The sequence below is a fragment of the Bolinopsis microptera genome, chromosome 5, assembly GCF_026151205.1.
Source record: "Bolinopsis microptera isolate Bmic1 chromosome 5, MBARI_Bmic_1.0, whole genome shotgun sequence".
NCBI lineage: Eukaryota > Metazoa > Ctenophora > Tentaculata > Lobata > Bolinopsidae > Bolinopsis > Bolinopsis microptera.
In genome coordinates this window covers 13,883,385-13,905,346 of record NC_087076.1, presented here as the reverse complement: position 1 = coordinate 13,905,346, position 21,962 = coordinate 13,883,385, and the positions used below count along the sequence as shown (strand labels likewise).

Below are 21,962 nucleotides of genomic sequence, written 5' to 3'. Positions count from 1 at the left end.
GGGTTGGTTTGGTGTTGTGCCTCCGCAGTTTAACTGTATCTTTACCCATCAATTATGATGATTAAGTCATTAGTCAAAAGCTTTCGTGCTACTGCTAGCCCAAAATGGCAGGCGATATTCTTGTTTCCATAATAGGCTTCAAGAGTTAGGAATGTAGGGTGATCAAGTGTTGCTGTCGGTTTTGTTTGTTAAATGTTGCTTTAAGAGCTGGCGAACAGAGGGATCTAGGAATTTATACCAAAACAAAAAATTGTGTAGATTCAAGATTGGCCCGTGCCATGCCAGTTTCTCCTTTTACAAAAAAAAGAAATTACATCAATTTAAATAACCGTTCTCAAATTCATGCAAAATTATACCGAGAATGAAATCGCTCGCTCTCAGAGCTCGTTAAACTTAAATAGCCTTTCTGCAAATTCCTTTGTAAAAATTAACATTTTACATCATAACTTCAGAGTTCAGACACCGTATGACCCAGAAAGCCTTTTTACGTCTGGTTCTAATAACATCTTGCTTTGGAGATGATAGTCCAACCGAAAATCCCACAACACCTAGCAGAGAAGAATTTTTAGTGAACAGACGTTATAAGTTTATTCTGGATGAAACCGATACAGGATACGATTGTTTTACAATAGGAATGCGTATTCTCGGAAGCAAGGGCGACTTGCAGCATAACAAACCCAAAACATTGGGAAATGGATCCACAGAAGACGTTTGTCAATTCTTCTTCGATGAAGCCTATGCTATGCCCTACTTGTTTCTGAACGAAGAAGTTCCTTATAACATTAACATTAGCACAGCTGATTGGTTTTGCAGGGTCCCAGCCGAGTTCCAATGTGATGGTAACTCGGATTGCCTTACAGACGAGTGTTTTTGTGGCAACCATACAGTAGACGTGTTCTTCTGCGCTGACTTCTCCGGATGTGTCACCTTCAACAAAGTCTGTGACGGGATCAGAGCGTGTCCGGATGGAAGTGACGAGTTCCTCTGTCAAGGATTCCACAAGGTAATCTGCCCTGGAGTTGTTTCTTATCCCATTTATCTTTCTGAACAACAATTTTGCTATAGTCAGTCCTTCTACTTATCACACTGTGTCGGAACACCGAAGGACACGAACTGCACCTTCTTTATTGAAATGGATTGGCAGCAGAGAAGTACTCCATACCGCTGCTTGTCGGAGGCAATGGAATCAGGCCAACTGAACTTACGTACTGAGGACTTCCAAAAAGTCTCTGTGTATTGCAAAGAAAATTGTAGCCATATAACTGGATTCATTGAAAGTGGATGGGGAAAATTTTGTGAAAAATTGTTCGTTGGCGCTACTTCAGTGAACTTCGCGATGCAGGACTTTGTGTTTAACTGTGAGGGGAAACCGTTTGTCTCGGAAGCACATCACATATCCGCTCTGTGTGATGCTAAAGTGGACTGCACTAATGGAGCGGATGAAATTGGGTGTCCGGGCAGAGTTTACTGCTCCCCAAACTCGTCAGCTGTTGAAGGTCTAGAATGGATTTCTCCGGAAAAGGTTTGTGATAACTTAAAAGACTGTTCAAACGGTTGGGATGAGTGTCAGCAGTGCACCAAAAGTTCTCTCTCCTCCTCGAAATTCCTTATTAAAAACAAGCCAGCATTTTTCCTGACTGTGCTGTCTGGGATTGCCATGATAGTCCTCAACGTTGTGGTGGGCTACAGATGCTACACAAGCTCTCCAGGAAATGAGGCGGGTAAGGTCGACAGAATGATGTGTCTCCATGTCTTCTTCTTTGACTGCCTGATGGGAGTTTACAACTGCTCCATAGCAGGGGTCTCCTTGGTTCTAGCAATGAAGGGAGATTACTGCTTGTTTGATCATGACTGGAGGTCAAGCATTTTCTGTTCGACCCTAGGAGTATTATTCTCAATCGCCTCCCACGGCTCTTTGATGGCTATCGCCATTATCAGCATAGTCAGATGTTTTAATTGCTCCGGAACATTGAGGATAATCAAAATATCGTCAGTGATGGTAGCGTCAGGAATTCTCATGAGTCTTAATTTTATCAACGCAATTGTCCCAGTCATACCAATTGAGGAAATACAGCAAATCTTCCGGACGCACATCTTCTTTATCAATCTTGAAGATAACCCGTTTGTCAACGAGAATCCACTAAATTGGAGCCAACTTGCTGAACTCAACTTCAAATACTTTTCAACAAAAGATGACAGATCCACTACCATTAAAAACCTTAGAAACATGACCTCCAATCGAAATATGTTCGATTTCGTGGAAATTGGATACTACGGTGACACAGAGATGTGCATACATAACATCTTCAAATCACACCGCTCCTTTCTCTACTACAAGATATGTTACTTCGTCACTTTGATAATCTTGCTCGCTGTCTTCGTCGTCACCTACATAAAGATAGTGCTCAGGAAGATAGCCTCCAATCGTAGAATTGTCCTTGCCAATGGTAACAAAACAAATCAACATATTAAATCATTGGAGGTAAAAGTTTTCCTAATGATTGGCACACAGATTTTAAGTTGGCTATCTTTTATCGGAGCTGCATTATACTTTCAATTAGTTGATGGGAACCCTGGCCCGATGTTTTTTGAAGTTTTTGCGTTGATAGTAATTCCTATCAACAGTCTCCTCAACCCGATCTTCTACAGCAAAATGTACGGGAATATGGCTACTGTCGTGAGGCGATCGATGGCTTTTAGGGGTGTTCTCACAGCGCAAGAAAATTTAAATAATTTTGAGGTTGAACCAGTGAGGGAACGAACGATCGTTAACTGTCCGAACGATGTAGATCAAACTCAAAGAGTAGAAGATGTACCAAATGATGGCTCTCCGAAAGATGAAGATCAAAGAGTAGAAGGTGTACCAAATGATGGATCTTCAACAAATGGAGATGGAAGAGTAGAAGATGTACCAAATGATTGCTCTCCGAAAGATGAAGATCAAAGAGTAGAAGATGTACCTAATGATGGCTCTTCTTATGATGAAGATCAAAAAGTAGAAGATGCAAGGAATGATGGCTCTTCTCATGATAAAGATCAAAGAGTAGAAGATGTACCTAATGATGGATCTTCTTATGATGAAGATCAAAAAGTAAAAGATGTACCTAATGGTGGATCTTCTTATGATGAAGATCAAAGAGTAGAAGATGCACAGAATGATGGCTCTTCTCATGATAAAGATCAAAGAGTAGAAGATGTACCTAATGATGGATCTTCTTATGATGAAGATCAAAAAGTAGAATATGTACCTAATGATGGATCTTCTTATGATGAAGATCAAAGAGTAGAAGATGCACAGAATGATGGCTCTTCTTATGATGAAGATCAAAGAGTAGAAGATGTACCAAACGATTGCTCTTCAAAAGATGGAGATCAAAAAGTAAAAGGTGTAACAAATAATGGCTCTTTTTATGAAGAAAATTAAAGAGTAGAAGATGAACCAAATGATGGATCTTGTTATGATGAAGATGAAAGAGTAGAAGATTGACCATATAATTGCTTTACAAATTTTAAGGATGAAAGAGTAAAAGATGTACCAAATGATTGTCTACTGAAGATTAAGATATGAGTAGAGTAGAGAATGGTTAAATTAATGCTCTTCAATTTAGATTAAATGTAAAATCTGTCAACAGTTATACATTTTACAGTCGGCTGAATTTAAGCAACTTAAATTTTCATAAATATGAACTGTTCTGACAGTAAAAATCTATTTTTAGTTGAATCACTAGTCAAAATTTTAGAGTAGCAAAATATTTAATGTTCAAACTTATACTTATAGTATTTAAATTCACGCTTTTAACTATTTCTGCTAATACACATTTTAAGTTTTTGATTTTTACACATTATCATGCCGAACACCTTCACTGATTGTGAAGTTAATCAGTCAAATTATTTTACAATTTTCACGATGCTATTTATTCTGTGACTGATAGTGAGGAAGACACTCATTTTAATTCACAATCGTTTAAAATATTGTTTCAATTTCAAGATTCTAAAAGCCTTTAAAATGAAACAACGGTTCCGTGTAAAATACAATAAAATGATTAGCATAATTTTAACGTTTCATAAAGAGATGATATCGAATATCACAATCAGAAATGCTAACCAAAATTCAAAATAGAAACAAATTTGCTGACTCCAGAATTCAATCCAAATGAAGGGAAACAAACTGAACCACAATCGTAATGGCAATAAACAAACAGGTGGGTTTCATTTCATAAATTTCTAAGTTTGTAATAATTTCAGGGCCAAAATACTTAGAACAGTAACACTCATTTTGTTCGCTCACACTGATACGCATGGTCTGGGAACCATTCTCAAAAAGGCAAGTACAATTAATTTAATAACCTAACAAATCATCTGTTGATGTCTACAAATATTGACAAAACATCCTCAAACGGGGGTTTCCGTTAAGATTTGACATTTCTTTAAATCCCTCCTTATCACAGCCAACTCTTTCGACAACAAATCGTTTGCGTCCAATAATTTTTTCAATTTTCCTTCCAGATTGTCCTTCTTTCTTTTCTCCACCGCGATATTCGAGTCCATATCGGTGACGATACTACTAAGTTTTGTCTCGTAAAACTGAACATACGCCTCTAAATCTCGCTGTGTAACTTTGATCTTATCCGCCGGGGTAGACTGAAAATACTCCACTTTCTTCGGCTCCTGGCCTCCTTTTTAGCTATCTGTTCTTCCTGGCTGATCCTATTAATCTTCATACGGGGAATTGTTTTTATAGACACAGTCACGGGCTTATCAGGGTCGTCAGCTGTCAGCGGAGGAGCAGCTCTGTTGAGACCCGGAGAGGCAGCTGGACGGGGCTGCCTGGGTAAGGTTCGGGAGTGAACCGTAGTCGGCCCAGTACCTGGATTACTATCTCCGAACATCCGGGCTGCATTGTGGTGGGGAGACCGGGGAGTTATCCCGGCTCCCCGGGGGGCTGTCCCGGTTCCATCCCCGAACACCCTTGCCTGGTTTAGGTGTGGTGAGCGAGGGGTCAGGCTCCTAGATCGACGAGAACCACCCCGAGAGTTCCGGGGCAGAGTCGCATAGGAGGGCACATTGGAGGTGTCAATGTGACCCGGACCTGGTGAACCAAACTGTCCGGACCGTTTTATCCGGATCTGGGGGGTGTTGTACCCCTTGATCTCCGGTAGATCCCGCTTGTTGCTGTACTCCATTACTGGCATGCAACACACATTGCACTCTAAGCTTCCTACATTCTTTATCCTTCACGTCATACCTTAGAGAGACAGACTGTCAGAATGTTTATTATCACTATATCGATATATAATATAATCACGACAGAACAGCGTCTCACAAAACTACTAGCAATGGGAGATAAATTAGTGGAAGCCATGGCACCCAGTGTAATGTTATTATAATTTTCTACAAAATTTTTATAAAACAAGAAGGAATTAGAGGGATGTAATTCGAAACTGCTAACTAAGAAAGCCGAATATAACACCCGATGAAAATGCGTGGTATTACAAGGGATTGAGCAAGCGTCAGTCACACACACACAAAAACACACGAAGCATACTTAAAATTCCAGCTGTTTAAATATATTAAAGCAATGGATGACAAACAACAAGTTCTGCTTATCAAAATAAAGTTAAACAAATGAAACAGGTGGTCCCAAGGTGACACATTACATTTGCAGGGGTAATAACAAAAAGGCATGTAATATCTCGAAGGGTCTGCAATTATAAAAGAACAAATACTGCAATATAACGATAACAATGCGCAAAGCTGACAGTACGCCTAATGACACTGCAATTAGGTTTATTAAATGTAGCTACGGGTTATATTGGACCTGTTCTCCAGCTTCTACCCAGTATCAAGTTTCTAACTTTTACATTATCAGAACCTAAAAACCTAAGATCCTTCCTCCCCGCACACACGTAATAATCCTGGGAATGGGGATCAGCCGACATCCAGTCTCCCGACCTAGTCTCCAACATGATCTCACAGCTATAACAGCTATATTCAGCTATATCAGCTATAGTACAGAGCTGGTATGTGTAAACGTTAGCTAGCTGAGCGCTATATCGTCGGGATGGGTGGTACAGTTTGTCACCAGAGAGACAATTAGGAACACGCAGTTCTCAGAGAGAGAGAAAGATGTAGCAGTAGCACCTACCTGGCTTCCACTTCTAATAATATCCCCACCTTTATTAACTTCTCTGATTCAGCCGGGTATTTGGCAAGGTGCCCAGTAAAGGGGGGCGTGGGTTGGAAATAATATCAGTAGGTTGTTATGAAGGCGCTGGCTCGACTCATCATTTATGATAAGTCTCAAGTCTGGTGGGCGGGGGCTGGAGCAGAAACAAATAAGTATTTAATATACTACAATAAAGATAAATATATCTATATTATAATGATAAATAGATATACTACAATAAAGATAAATATATCATAATGTAGATAGAAAGATATACTATAAAACTCCAGATAGATACACTATAATACTTCACAGACAGAGCAGCTACAAATTTGGTGTAATGCCCGGGCTCACGATAATCTAATCAACAGAATGGCTAGCTCAATTCCACTGTTTAACGTATGCTATATACCGTTGTATAAAGCTGGTGTAATTAAGTTTATTAAGCCTGTGTAATTAAGCTTTTCTTGTGTGCGATTTTCTATGTGACAAATTTTGAAAAACGATTGAGTGTTCAAGACGTTATAATGTTTTCAGACTCAAGTAAGGGCAATTGTTAAGGAGATGTTTCAAAGATATATTTCAATCAAAATATCATTCGATGAGGCTCAATATAATAGCAGTTCACGGTTAAATCAAATTTCGTAAAAAGAGAAGAAGATAATATATCCGAAAATTACAGAGTCGGTAGCGCTTGACAGGCTTTGAAGACAGGAATAGGTTAGAGTACACTATCCCAATAACACGTTTGTGTTATACATGATAACTTTCACAGAAAACCTACAACATGTACCCAAACTTGCACAAAAGTAGCAGAGGGGAAACAGAAAAACGTCATAATGTGGCGAATCAAGGGAGTGTAGGACATAACTGCGTCGTTAGATCAAGAGAATCATAGTAAATAGATAGTCACATATTCGAGCAAACGGCAAATTATCACGAGTCGTTACAGATAGAGTCAGAACACCGGGATTGACACAAATTCCGGTGATGCTATTTATAGATTTCCTGTAATACTAATCCTTCATTTCCGTGCATGCAAGACACAAAAGCGGGAAACCCTCGTTAAAACCGTGAAAGCTGCCGAGTTATTCGTGCAAAAAAATCACGTCTGACGTGATCAAGAATGTGAACACAAATATTTCCCACTATATAATATATATGACGTGACCAAAAAATTCAGGAAAGCGCGCTGTGATATACAAAATACTATTAACACGCATGGCAACCAAGGTTGAAAAATGAAAACGAATAAAAAAGAACATTCGAGACTGAATACCGAAAACGTATTATTATATTTATTAGCTGCTCCACAAAAAATAATACCCTAAAACTGTTGACTGCTCCACGAAACTTCATACACATATGTAACGAAGTGGTACAACAGACAGAGCGATGCAAGAGGAAGAGGAATCCTGTGACACGTGAACAATAACGGTACATACCGATCATACCGTGATATTTTAATTCGATAAGGCAACATGATCGCACACTCTCCATAATAATAGTAATGGGGGGAGGGGAACACGACATGCAATTATTGCAACCCCCGACGTTAAACTTAAATCTTCAATCAACCACACCGCCTCCCGCTAATATAAAGAGTGGTGAAACGTTTACAAGATAGCTGGAGTAAAACGCGTGGTAAAAGTTAAACGTTTTAAAACGTAGAGAGAGAGAGTTGAACACCAGAATTTGAAACACGCTCCAGCTACTAATGACACACAACTGCCCTGGAGAGAGTAAACGTTAACGAAGCAGCCCTGTGTTGTGCGTCTTATACGGTGCACCACCTGCTACCGTGAAGTGACCAATCACGGTGAGGTGTGCAGCTTGTTTCCACCAATTAAAGGCGGGGCTAGGTGTCATGTGATAAGAAGAATAGCTACAAAGGGAATGTGAGATTTTCTTAAGTTACAGACAGTTTATTAACAATCATTAGAAGATAATGCGATAGTTGGCTTGAGCAAGCGTGGCGTGCACGAGCTTCTGATCAGGCTAACAAGCTTTTCAATTAATTCGACCATGATCAGACTAACAGGATGTTAATTAACTTTTCAGTTGAACTGTTTTAGACATGTGACTAAACATTAACAGGTTGCTGCTAGTGTGAAAATGAGTCCTGATGAACCTGGTCACAGTATTATTAGATTATCATGTGCTGTCATAGCGATGGAAACAAGAACAAATTCCTATAGAACAAAGTAGAAATTTCTAAATTGGTACAAATGTTACAGTGGGGCACATAGAAACGTTTCAAAGTGGACACTCATAGCAATTAGTTCGGTTGTGAGGTGTATTATCAGAAATTATATGAACACATTTTAACTATTGGAGAGCAAGCGAGGGCTGAATGGTGCAAGAGAGGGCCACGCCCATAACACCGGAAACACCTAATAAGCAAGCCACTTCTACGGTGGGTACTTTCGACGGAACATTCTTAAACCTCAATACTCTGTGAAGATATAAAATACACATACCTACCTACGTGACAGTGAACACAAACACTAAGAGGACAGAATGGAAGTGAGATAACCGAATAGAGCGGTTACCCTGACTTGAATTATCAAAACAATGACTGGTCGGGTAATTGTACCGGTCACTGGATCACACTGCATCTCACACAGCCCAGTCATTATACCTTCTTACAAACCCCGACTATAAGACCTGGAGGGAGAGAGAGAGAGAGTATCAAACACAATGCGGACCGTAGTAAATCATTCTGTGTAGCAGGGCATGTGGGTACGAGAATTTACAGATCAGATTGGGGGTTTAACTTTATATGTCCATGTTACATGGGGTTCTTGCGTGGTACCATGGCGGTGGATGAGGTTTCCAATCTTAAATTCAATCAAGCAAGTTACTGTTGTTTGATTACAATGACTTTCATCTATTCTATTGCTCTTTAAATTATAGAAGCTAATGAAACGTACTGAAGAAATGGGAGAGAAGGAGCAAAGGAAAATGGCCGAGAGTGAGCTAGAAAATCAGGATAACCATTTCGGCCCACTAATCTTATACCCGGTCCCACAATACTTAAATAATGTACATATTGGATGATGAGCTAAGCACAAAGACACGAGGGTTATAGGGGACAGGGATTCTGAGTTCTACATTCAGAAGCTCCAAAAACTATCAAACCGATTGTAGCAACACATTTTGACATTCCAGTACCATGCTGCGAACTCTGGGAACGCTGCGATGTGATTGTGAGGTTTTAAAAAGCTTTTCAGATCACTTTGTTGGCAAAAAAAACTACCGCGGTAAATGCTCCGAAGTGATGAATTGGCAGAGCTGGGAAGGCCGTTGAACTGGCAATGAAAACGTGCAAGTCGGCGATCAGAGGCCGGGCCGGGGGAATGATAAGCATTCTGACGCGGCCATAACAAGTATTTAACAAGTAAGCCGCCGTGGAACAAAGAAATGTGCAATTAAGAATTAATCGACTGGTGCTTTCTATTGCTACAATCTAACAATCACGAAGCACTGAATACTGAGTGATGTTTTTGTTATCAGGACTTATTAGTTGTCATAAAACACCTGTTATGTTATGTTCTTGTGGGTCTTTAACAAAACGCAACCGTACAAAATATTCACTGTCTCTTATACAGTATACACGTCAGTATATACCACGCCCAGTACAGGAATCAAAACACTGCATTGGTTCCACGATCCCATTCGTTGCCCAATATTGCACAGCAATCAAAACACTGCATTGATCCACAATCTCATTCGTTGCCCAATATTGCACGGAAATCAAAACAGTGCATTTTTCCACAATCCCATTCGTTGCCCAATATTGCACAGAAATCAAACAATGAACTTGACAGGAAAATCAAACAAAATACCTACTATCTAGCCCAAAATCCAAAAAATCCGAACCTAGCTTAGAAATCAAAACACTCATTCACTGGTCCACAATGCAATACCCCACGCTGCATAATGCACATGAATTAAAACATTGTTCAATGTGCATTCATCAAAATACAAAGACTTAGAATTCATATGAGTTAGAGTAAGAGGGTTCTGACGTAGGACAATCAAAACAGTGTACCGTGTACAGTGTACACAGTGTACCGTGTACCGTTTACGCTGTACATGGTAGTGGTACACTGTACTGTGTATATGGACTATGGAGTATATAAATATTGAACACGGTCCAATTAACATAGCCCTATATAAATCAATTGCATATATATTTCCAATAAAACTGCACTTAGCACTAGTTCACGACCCGATAAACTGTGCCAATGCCATACCAAACAGAGCAGAAATCAAAACACTGCTCTACACTGCACACTGGTCCACAATCTATAGCACATTCCCTGCACAGAAATGACAATCGAATTTGAAAATAAAACACTTAAAGTGCATCACGTACACGCACCATCAAATGTCTATCAGATAAATAAAAGACAATTCAACAGCTCTCAACACAACAGACGACGGTTACACTTACACGAGCCTATTGATATAAAAACTAAAAGTTGCAATTATAAACACAGCAAATATTTTAACATTAAACCTAGTAGACATAACGTGTTACCAACCTCACCCAAAGTATGCGTATTCCGTCGTCACGTTCCTTTTTAGTTACTGGGAAACGTTTAGGAGAGAAGAAGGGAGCCCGGAGAGGAGAGTGAGAGTTCGTACAAAAGTTGAAGGGGAGGTGAACTTGAGAATTCTTCGTCCATACAGGGAACAGCGTGTGTCGGTAGCACTTTAACATTTTAAACAAGTGCTCTACATGGCTATACTGGGTGGCGTGCGGGTGAAGTCATAGTCATATTATTTTAAATTTATATGTTGTTGGCTGTCGTACGAACTATTGAATACTGGAGGACGGAGGTGGAACCAAAAGTAATACAAACCTCCGCCAATACATGTGTGTGGCAGAGAATGGAAATGAATGGTTCACTTTCATATGAATGGATGTTAATGATCCCCTTGTTAAGCAAATATTTCTTACCGTATACACTTTAACTGTAGAAGACCCTTATCAGTAGTCCCTTATCTTTCTTGGCCTAGATCCTCAAGCAATACACGAAACGGTTATCAGAGTTATAGTATTTTACCAAAACCCATATTTATGGGTAGAGTGGACCGTTGCCAGTGTCTCTCTTTCCCAAACAAAAGGAAATGATATTAATTTGATTGACCGTTCTCAAATGCAAAATGATACCGAGAATGAAATCGGTCGCTCGCTTTTCCCATTCATTCACGGCTTACGAATTGTATAAATAAGTTTCGATTGATTACATCAATCAGATGCTGTAAAAATCTCTTTGGGTTGCGTTCGGGTCGATACCTAGTATTTCGGGATAAGGGACAAGGGTGGTAGTTATTACTTATTGAACAAGCTGAAGTTTATTGAATCTTCATTGCCGAGTACAGCTGCCTTTGGGTAGTTCTTCTTAATCTATTACAATTGTAAATGAATGGGAAAAGCGAGCGACCGATTTCATTCTCGGTATCATTTTGCATTTGAGAACGGTCAATCAAATTAATATCATTTCCTTTTGTTTGGGAAAGAGAGACACTGGCAACGGTCCACTCTACCCATAAATATGGGTTTTGCTAAAATATCATCTCTTTTTGATTATGATGTCAGGGTACTTAAACTTTATAAAGTCGAAATATAAACTGATATCTTCATTAATAAGGAGGAAGTTTCAACGATTTCGAAATTTTTCCTTTAAAAACATTTCCTTGTGTTTAGGGAAGCATATCGGTCGATCACTGACTGAATATGCCACTTAATACTCATTTAAGTTGGCATTAAATTCATATATAATGACATTAAACTGTCGTGGCAAAGCAGAATTTGTTGGAAATCACGAATGAGCAAAATTCTCACCTTTCGCACGTGCAAACTTTGAGCGGACGTTGCGTGCGCATCCAATATTGAATCGCCGTAAATTTTTGCATGTAATTGTTTTATATATAGCTTGATAAGCATGCAAAGTTTCAAAGTATTTCAAGAAGAACTGTAATCACAACGGCACTCTAAAGTTGACAGAAAATGACGAAAACAGCAATTTTCAGTGATTTTAGCAATTTTCTATCAATTTGGGCGTGTCTCCACGTGTGCAACTTTTCGATTTTCAACTTTAAAACTAGCCTAATGCACAATTTATACCTATAGGAAGCAGAACTGAGCTCCACAACCCAAGGCATGGCCCAACACCAGAGAATACTAAATCGCAAAATTGACGTTTTTATAAAATAATTCTTCAAAAAAGCACAAACTTCAATGACGAATATTTTTATGAAGGAGCAAGCTAGAACAACTTTCCGGTAGATTTTCAGAATGCTTGAACAATTATCTAAGGTAAAAATCTCCTAAGATTTTGAATAAAATTACTCCTTAATGGTTTAAAATTAATTTTAAAAGTTATTACTTTGTCAAAAATCAAGTTTTAAAAACGGTTAACTTGATGACGTCATTAAGGGGTGTTTATGACGTCAAATAATTTTGTTATTCAATGTAAACTAAAGTGTAAACAATTATTCGCAAGACATGTGGTCGGAAATGGCTGTATCTTTTATACTTTTGAATCTATGGACACTTGAATACAGGCTACAATTGACTGGCAAAGCGTCTATCCCTGAATATATATGTATATCACAATGCTGGCAAGCATTACCGTCGCCCTTATATTCACAATACTATTTACCCCCTATACTATTATATCCCCTTTATTGTTTTCCAGGCATTAAGACTTTTTCGAAAGTAATTCAGCAGGTACATTTAAGTTCAAAACATTCTGATTCAATGTTAAAGATGACAGGAATAAGAAATAGTTATATGGAGGTTTTTAAGAAATTTGCGCAAAATACGCGCCAGCATGTTATACGAAATTAGGTAAAAAACCCAAAATCGCCATATTCAGGTGCCTTAAAAACCATGTTAAAATTGAGTTAGAGATCTGAAACTTTGCAGGGCGTCTAGACCTTGTCCAAGTCGACAGTAAAAAAAATTTCATGTTTCAGGAGTATCGGGAAGTGTGTTTTCTGGAACCCCTGTTTTACAACAGATTGTCGTGAAGATATATATAGACGCTTTTTGCAGTCAATTGTAGCCTACATTTAAGTGTCCGTAGATTCAAAAGTATAAAAGATACAGTCATTTCGAACCACAGGTTTTAAAGATAATCGTTTATACTTTAGTTTACTTTATATTGAAAAATAATTTATCATCATCATCATCACTTGATGACGTCATCAATTTAAGTGTTTTTTAAACTTGATTTTTGACAAAACAACAACTTTTCAAATCGATTTTACACCATTAAAGAGTAATTTTATTCAAAATCTGAGGACATTTTCACCTTAGATAATTGTTCAAGCATTCTAAAAATCTACCGGAAAAGTTTCCTACCTTACTCCTTCATAAAGATATTTGCTATTGAAGTTAGTGCTTTTTTGAAGAATAATTTTATAAAAACACAAAAGTTGTGAATTAGTATTCTCTGGTGTTGGGCTATCCCTTGGGTTGTGGAGCTCAATTTTGCTTCTTAAAGGTGTAAATTGTGTTATAGGCTAGTTTTAAAGTTAAAAATCGAAAAGTTGCACACGTGGGGACACGCCCAAATTGATTTAAAATAGCTAAAATCACTAAAAATTTTGATTTTCACGATTTTTATCAACTTTGGAGTCCCGTTGTGATCCAAGTTCTTTTTGAAATCTTCTGAAACTTTGCATGCTTATCAAACTATATATTAAATACCACTACGCAAAAATTTACGGTGATTCAATATTGTATGCGCACGTAACGTCCGCTCAAAGTTTGCACGTGCGAAAGGTGAGAATTTTGCTCATTCGTGATTTCGAATATATTCTGCTTTCCACGATATTTAAATGGCATTATATATGAATTTAATGCCAACTTGAATGAGTAAAAAGTGCCATATTCAGTCGGTTATCGACAGATATACCTAACTAAACACAAGGAAACGTTTTCAAAGGCAGAATTTCGAAATCGTCGAAATTACCTCCTTGTTAATGAAGTTTCGACTAGCTGTGTAAATTATCCTGACATTATAATCAAAAAGAGATGATATTTTACCAAAACCCATAATCATGGGTAGAGTGTACCGCTGCCAGTGTCTCTCTTTTCCAAACAAAAGGAAATGATATTAATTTGAGGAACAGTCCGCTAATGCAAATTGATACCGAGAATGAAATCGGTCGCTCGCTTTTTCCATTCGATCACGGCTCACGAATTGTAATAAAGCTTATTGATTTGAAAAAGCGAGCGACCGATTTCATTCTCGGTATCAATTTGCATTAGCGGACTGTTCCTCAAATTAATATCATTTCCTTTTGTTTGGAAAAGAGAGACACTGGCAGCGGTACACTCTACCCATGATTATGGGTTTTGGTAAAATATATATCACGACAATCTATCGTAAAACAGGGGTTCTAGAAAACCCATTTCCCGATGCTCCTGAAACCTGAAACTTTTTTTGCAGTCGATTCGGTCAACGTCTAGACGCCCTGAAAAATGTCAGATCTCTAACTCAATTTTAACATGGTTTTTAAGGCACCTGAATATGGCGATTTTGGGTTTTTTACCGAATTTCGTATAACAGTGCTGGCGAGTATTTTATGCAAATTTCTTAAAAATCTCAACATAACTATTTTTTATTCCTGTCATCTTTGACATCAAATTAGAATGTTTTGAACTAAAAATAAATCTGCTGAACGACTTCCGATGAGTCTTAATGCCTGAAAAACTCCTGCCGGAGTGCACGAAAGAGGCTTGTAACGTGTACCAAAGGGGGTATAATAGTAAAGGGGGTGTAATAGTAAAGGGGGTATAATAGTAAAGGGGGTACATAGTATACCCACAATAAATGCACCGGTCGTGCTTGCCAGCACTGTGATAAGTAACCAACAGTCTGACTTTCATGTGTCCAGTAAAAGATTGGCGGTGGTGAAGTCAATCCCGATCAAAATATTTAATCGCGGGATTCGGCCGGAATCCCGACAAAAAATCCTGGGATTCCCGAAAATCGGGAAAATAATCAGAATTCCCAAAAGCAAATAGTGCTCATCTTTAGGTCCAATTTCGTGTAAATTTAATAAAGTCACGTCTATAATTCTATGCCATGACCCAACTTTTAATTTAATTTTTAAAATTATTTTGCAGTCAATTTATCGAATATTCTAAAATTTGCAACTATAAGTATGAAGTATAACACAAATATTTAAAATTCCCGAAAACCGGGAATTGAGAAAATTTCCCGGTCGGGAATTCCGGGATTGACTTCACTAATTGGTGGACAGATTTTAGTTGAACCGGTAAATCAAGGGACCAATGGACGCTAGGTAAACACCTCGGTTTGATATTACTATAAAAAATACTCTGTTGACTGGTTGGGCAGCCGCAGGGCAATATGGACTTTTCAGCTTCGCTTCACGAGGTTACAATTGTCAAACATAGTTATCGGAGTAGCTAAATCATAAATAGACACTAATCAGTGGATAGCACTCTATAAATTAGAATTTATTGCTGTATAGTGTAGCTGTATTGTCAAAATATGTGAATAAATGTAGTTATAAAATTATCGACAAAACTTTTGCCACTTCATGATTTGTACGCCGTTTTATCAGCAAAGTTTTCAACTATACTGATAACGAGGAATATGATTTCACTTTTATAATATAACATTATTGCCTATTGGCCATATATTTAAAATTGAGAACACAATAAAAAGAGCAGTATAGGTTTATGTAAAAACTCATTGATAAAACATTGAAAATATATTCGGCAGCTCACACATTGTTCTTGGTTAACCACTTTTATCAGTCAATGACCGCATTTTAACCGAGCAACTTGCGTACATGTCATGGTGATGACTTTATCGGCAGAATATAACGGCTCCATAGAAATGATAAGTTTGGATGCTAGTAGTGTTGTTTCATAAATCAACATAAGTTAACAAAATGTTCAATCTTTAGAACAAAGGTCATGACAGTACTTTCAAGAATGCATATCTCAGACAGGTCTTTTTAAAGAATTAAGGAGGACTGGAAAAACTAAGGCTCAGTTTCAATGGGAGCCCACTCTTTCGGCCGTTAGTCATCAACACAGTGCAGCAATGCCCAAACTCATACCACCTTTAGGTTTAATAATTTGTTTAGTATTTATATCATTTTTGTTTTAAAATTTCAACTTCCATCTCAAATAATGTCCAGCAGGGAGCACTTGAACGGCACTATGTGAAATTTGAAAATGTGAATTTCATAAAATTAAAGCACAACAGGAAGGATCAAATATATGAGACTGTAAACAAAACACGTGATGTTGAAAAAATGTATGGAAATTCTGACCAGATAAATAAATGATTCAAGTTTGAACTCAATTCAATCAATTTTCATCACAAAGAATATAAATTGAAACAATGAATCACTTCGCCTGAAAGCTCTGAAGTCGTGCCACAGTGACAAATAATTTTTAAATAAAGCCATACGGTGCTTAAAATTTAAACATAAAATGGCTGCCAAATTACAACTATCAAGAGTTGGCTGTTTTCCAAACACTCCATGTATAAAACAAAAATCCTCAAACAAATAGGGAAAAAAAGTAGAGGGATTCCAGCCCGATCGTGAGACAAAATTGGTGAAATCGGGCTGAAACCACTCAGTGTTCGTTCGAACAAATCCATTGTTCTCATTTGACAAAATTCAATAACATTTCAGGCAGATTGTTCAGTGATAAGTTCAGGCCAACAAAAGTGGTCTGTTTTATGATGGATGGACGATTCCTTGAATGGAATTCATCTTATCGTTAAAATTGTGTCCAATCTCGATACAAAACGTATGATAAATTATACTAGTCAGTTAGTTAACATCATGCGATGGCAAATATTTTACATAGAAATAAAATAAAAACAAGTAAAAGTTTGGAAACCAATGCTCGAAAAGTAAATTTATCAAATTCATTTAATTCCCAATATTCATACACAATATATCAACCTTTTTATTCAGTCTTTGCCTCGAATCTAGCGACCCAGGTACCTCAAACCTTTTCATCGCTCAGCTAAACCATTTTGAGGTCGTAATTTGATATATATTTCCAGCTCTTTCTCTCTTCCACTTCGGGCGGTCCACACCCGCCAATTCATAACATTCTCCACATCACAAGAAAATCAGATAGCTCTCAAAAGGTTGGTTATCCTAAATACGTTACTTATCAACCAGCATGGTGGTGAAATTGGCCGGGAAGTAACCGTATTGGCCGTTGTAGAAACCCTCACTCCAACCGTCGCTGTGCTCTTGTAGCACGTAGACAGTGGCTCCTACAGGTAGAGTTAGCTCGTCGTCACTTGTTTTGTTGTACCTGTGGGGAGGCGGTTAGAGTGAAATATTATGATGCGGAAATATCAACAACGAGAAAATACAACAGCGAGAACATAATATCAACAGTGGGAAAATACAACAACGAGAAAATATCAATAACAATAAAACATCAACAATAGGAAAAGTATCAATAATAAACTGATAACCTTTAGTTATCAGTTTATTAAAAGCTTTCGTATTAAATTTAAACCCAACTGCTGCGAATAATAGAGCTTTAATTAAATTACTTACCGGTAAATGCTCTGAACTTTCTTGATGAAGTTGGGAGGTATATAGCCAGAATCTGTTCCTGAAAAATGTCGAATTAAGAAACTTCAAATCAGAACAAGAAATGTTTTGGACCAGTTGCAGAGCGGAAACACATCATAAGTTGAACCCCTTGCAGCCATTCAATTAACTGTAAGCAGTATAATTTGAAGATTTGAACCCACGCACTGAAAATAAATAAAGCTCAATCTCAGAGACTGGAGAGGTCTCTGAAAAATTCCTAACCTGAGTCAATGTTGTCCAGCTCAGACATAGGTTGCGAGATCTTGTCAGATATGTTGGGAGGAGCGTCGGACTGTGCCCAGGTTCCTAGGCCGGAGTCTGAGAAGGGACCTGCAGTTAAAACCGTGTCACATGCAGCATGCTGGCTCTGAGAGGCTAACATACATGTGAGAGGCTAACATACATGTGAGAGGCTAACATACATGTTAGAGGCTAATATGCATGTAAGTATTGTAAGAGAAAGAGTAGCATTTCCCAACTTAAAAAGTACAAGATAATGCTTCAATGAGTGGACGATCAATCGGTACCGATACATTTTACACTTTAATGTGTTTTTAGAGAAGAAGCAAAGAACACAAAGTAGTTGAGAAAGATAAATGCTATAATGAGGATGACACTAATTTCATAATACCACGTGAGTAAGCAACAGAGAGAGAGAGAGAGAGAGACTAAGCATGTGAGGGCGGGTAAACATGATGACATAATGTGAATAAGAGAAGAAACTGAGAGTTTTTGTGCTAATATGATGTGTTAAGTCTATTTACGGTTGGTAAGATGTGTCAAGTCAACTAACCATTGGTGGAGCGTTGAGAAGATCCGTCATCATACTCGGGATTGCGCGAATTAGATGTTTTGTAGGACTGCAAGCTGGGAGAGGAGGAAGTACACGAACTATCGTCCAAACTACCCCTGCTACCGTATCTCTTGGCGCTGTGGAACTGTTGCCCCACGAACGGTAGAGGAGGTTGTAAGGGGGGACCTTGAGATGAGGCGATGCTATTTTGGGACGTGATGCTGCGTTGTGAGGTCATGTGAGGGGCAACTTGTTGGGGCGCGTATTGTTGCTGGGGAGGGTAACCTTGGTGCTGGATTCCTGCTAGCTGGGGCGACTGAAAAACAATTGAGATTGAGAGTTTCTTCAATAAGAGCATTTCAACTGTTAGGGTTGTTTTTTTCAGCATTTTATGTTACATAGCTACCCTCGATCTTGCACGAACAGTGTCAGAACCATAAGAACAAGCAAAAAATCGCAAGCATGTAGTAAGTACTAACATCTCGTCTGTTGTAAGGGTACTGTTGTGTAGCGTAGTCATCAGAGGAAATACTCCGTTCATTCGGAACACTCCCATGGGAGCCGTGAGAGAAGCTTCGTTCGTAACCGGGCCGATCTAATCCTCTCGTTCTAGGATCTTCTGAAACAGGTGAGGGTTATTGGAAATAGCATAGGCTACAGCGGATATGTTATACTATGTGCTTACATCCTCTGACGAATAATGCTGGGTTAAAAGATAAAATAGCTCGTTTACTGTGCCTATCTCTCATTGGACGAGAGAGGTGGATTTAGAGGGGTTTACTGGCACTAACGTAGTCTGTTGGTCATGTGTTTAAGCTGTCAAGTCAGTGATAAACTGTGCAATTTTCGTTAAATACATTTAACTTGCCGCTATTTTCTGGCGCACTCAACCAACTCTGATATCAAGCGGGCTTGGCCACACCTTAATCGAGATTACTGTCATGATCCAACTTTTGTGGATAAGAACGTACGTGCGCGCGCAGATCCATACCTTCAGTCCACAAAATTGCTAGTACGAAAGATGATCCAGCAGATTCGTCCCGTTTGAGTTTTAAAATTTTTTGCGGGTCTCTGTCGAAGCGCTCAAATTTCATGCGGTATAGTACACATTGCCAGTATAGTGGACATCTGATTACTACAAGCAAACACGAGGAATACTAACGACCAATCCTAGGACCACTTCTTAAGGTTATTAGCATTTGGTTAGTGGTTACATTTACTTCAGAAATCTGATGGGGCGACATGGAATACTGAATATTGGAATACTCTAGCTATTTCTTAGAAGCATGATGTAAACGACGGATATCACTTCTCGAATCAATTAAAAAAGTACATGTTATCCGCATCCCTGAGCAGTGTAATGTCTCGGGTAATTATAAAATCCTTTCCCGGTACACTTAGAAGTTTATTCCTTAACAGTCTGATGTACCATCCGATTTCAGAATCATCTTCCCAAAATAATTTGCGAGCTTAATGTCTTATTCTGGCCCATCAAGCACGTGCATGTATTTAAAGAAGCATTTTAACACTTCAAATTCAAAACTGTAGTGGTACGATTTTAAGTTGATGGAGGATTACCGGAGTTGGGGTGACACGTGACAGTGCATTACTGAATCTGGCTTGTTTTTTGCCAAATGGTAACCGCTTTGACATGTCAAAACAGAGTGGCCCATTTCAGAGTAGTCTATATGGGAAGTATATTTTGTAGGGAGGGGAACATTAAATTTTATCTATATTATATTTTAAATATGACGAAATCTCCCCGGCAACGAAAAAAAACACTGAAAATTGACCAAAAATGATCCCCTTGACGTGACCAATTTTAGTTCGCAGTTGGAGTTGAAACCTCGCGATTTTTAGCAGGGTCGTAGAAAAAGGATAGGAATAGGACACTGCATTGTTGCTTTCTACAGTACAGAGCTAGATAATGAAAGAGAAATTAAAACAAGACTGATTTTATAATATTTCCTCGAACAAAGCATACGACTAACGGGTTTCTTGTATATTATAAGTGCGGCAAAATTTGTCCAATAATTGCTTAAAGTTAATATGCAGCAAATTTGGTGAAAAGTGCGGCGAATATTTGGAAAATGTGCGGCAAATTTTTTTCAATTATATTATATTAATTATTATGCTTATCTTGCTGGCTTTGTTAAAAAGATTTTAGCCAATTTTTAAAACTCATTTTTCGAATCGCAAGAGATGATCAGAGGTATTCAGTTTTGCTGATGCGAATTACGTCTTGTCTTTTATCAAAATAACTCCGGTGCCTACCACGTTATAATTTTATGAGATCAATACTTTTTTATAATGCACGATTTAAGACTTTAAGATTAGCCGAAAGTTGACAAGATAATGCAATAAATGCCGCCGAGGTTTATAATTTGTAAACCATGCAAAATTTTACTACTTTTAATATCCCGTATGTGATTTATTGGGCAGGAATCTCGAAGAGAACATCTAAATTCCTGTATGTGATCTCAGATCTCCTACGATAAGCGGAAAGCCTTCTCGCCGTGGCTAATTCAATTAAATTGATCTACTTTTATGTTATTTTATCTCTTAAAGTCAATTTCTTATAGTGAATCCCTTGTCAGCGCAAGCGGACACGTACACTGAACTTTTTCTTTGGAGAAGAATGCCCTATTTAACAGTTTTTTATTAACGCTAACAGCTTCTGAAAATCTTATTTTCTTTTGACTTAAATTACCCAATCGATTCCTCGGGACAAACAATTTTTTAAATGAGTGAGAACTAAGAACAATCAAAAGTCGTAACGTGATTTATTTAATTTCACTTCAAATTGTTGGTACTGAGTTTTTGTTTTATTAGGATTTTCTTTGAAAGAATTATCAAATGGCCCTCTAAGTGTGCAGACTGCAGATATACAGTGTGATATAAAGTGTGATTACCCTGCTTCTTTTGCAGAGCAGTTGTAAATGCGTTAGTAATTTCATCACCGTTTTTACCTGGTACGTTTTTACCTGGTACACCTATCCCAATGCGCGGCGCTCTTTTCGAGCTTCTCTCATTGGGAAAAGTATATATACGTGAGAGTAGCGAGCAATGGACTAACAAGCTAGGTAAATCTCGTTAACACATCAATCTTGATTAAACATATAATATAACGAATTCTTGATTAAAATAATGCACCTATAATTGTTGCATCATGATCAGTTTTCCGTGCGTCTTCATCGCAGTGGCAATGTGATTTATTCGGCAGGAATATCGAAGAGAACATTTAAATTCCTGTATGTGATCTCAGATCTGCTAAGGTCGACGGTCGCTGAGCTCCTGCGGTTAGCGGAAACAGGAAAGCCTTCTCACCGTGGCTAATCTTACTATATATAACATAATGTTATATGT

At 38.2% G+C, this 21,962-nt stretch overlaps 1 protein-coding gene across 2 annotated transcripts in view; it reads right to left on the bottom strand.

Annotated features, from left to right (window-relative positions):
- Positions 1 to 15,895: 15,895 nt before the first annotated feature.
- LOC134815130 (abl interactor 2-like) overlaps positions 15,896 to 21,962 on the bottom strand; it is a 45,842-nt gene continuing 39,775 nt past the window's right edge. The window contains exons 7-11 of one of the 2 annotated variants that reach the window (XM_063823625.1): positions 19,076 to 19,215; positions 18,597 to 18,912; positions 18,026 to 18,133; positions 17,765 to 17,822; positions 15,896 to 17,513 (exon numbers count right to left, since the gene is read on the bottom strand). In XM_063823625.1, the coding sequence (XP_063679695.1) occupies positions 17,360 to 17,513; positions 17,765 to 17,822; positions 18,026 to 18,133; positions 18,597 to 18,912; positions 19,076 to 19,215 (776 nt within the window). In that variant the 3' untranslated portion in view covers positions 15,896 to 17,359. The remainder of the gene's footprint in view (positions 17,514 to 17,764; positions 17,823 to 18,025; positions 18,134 to 18,596; positions 18,913 to 19,075; positions 19,216 to 21,962) is intronic. The other variant, XM_063823626.1, reaches the window with a different exon arrangement.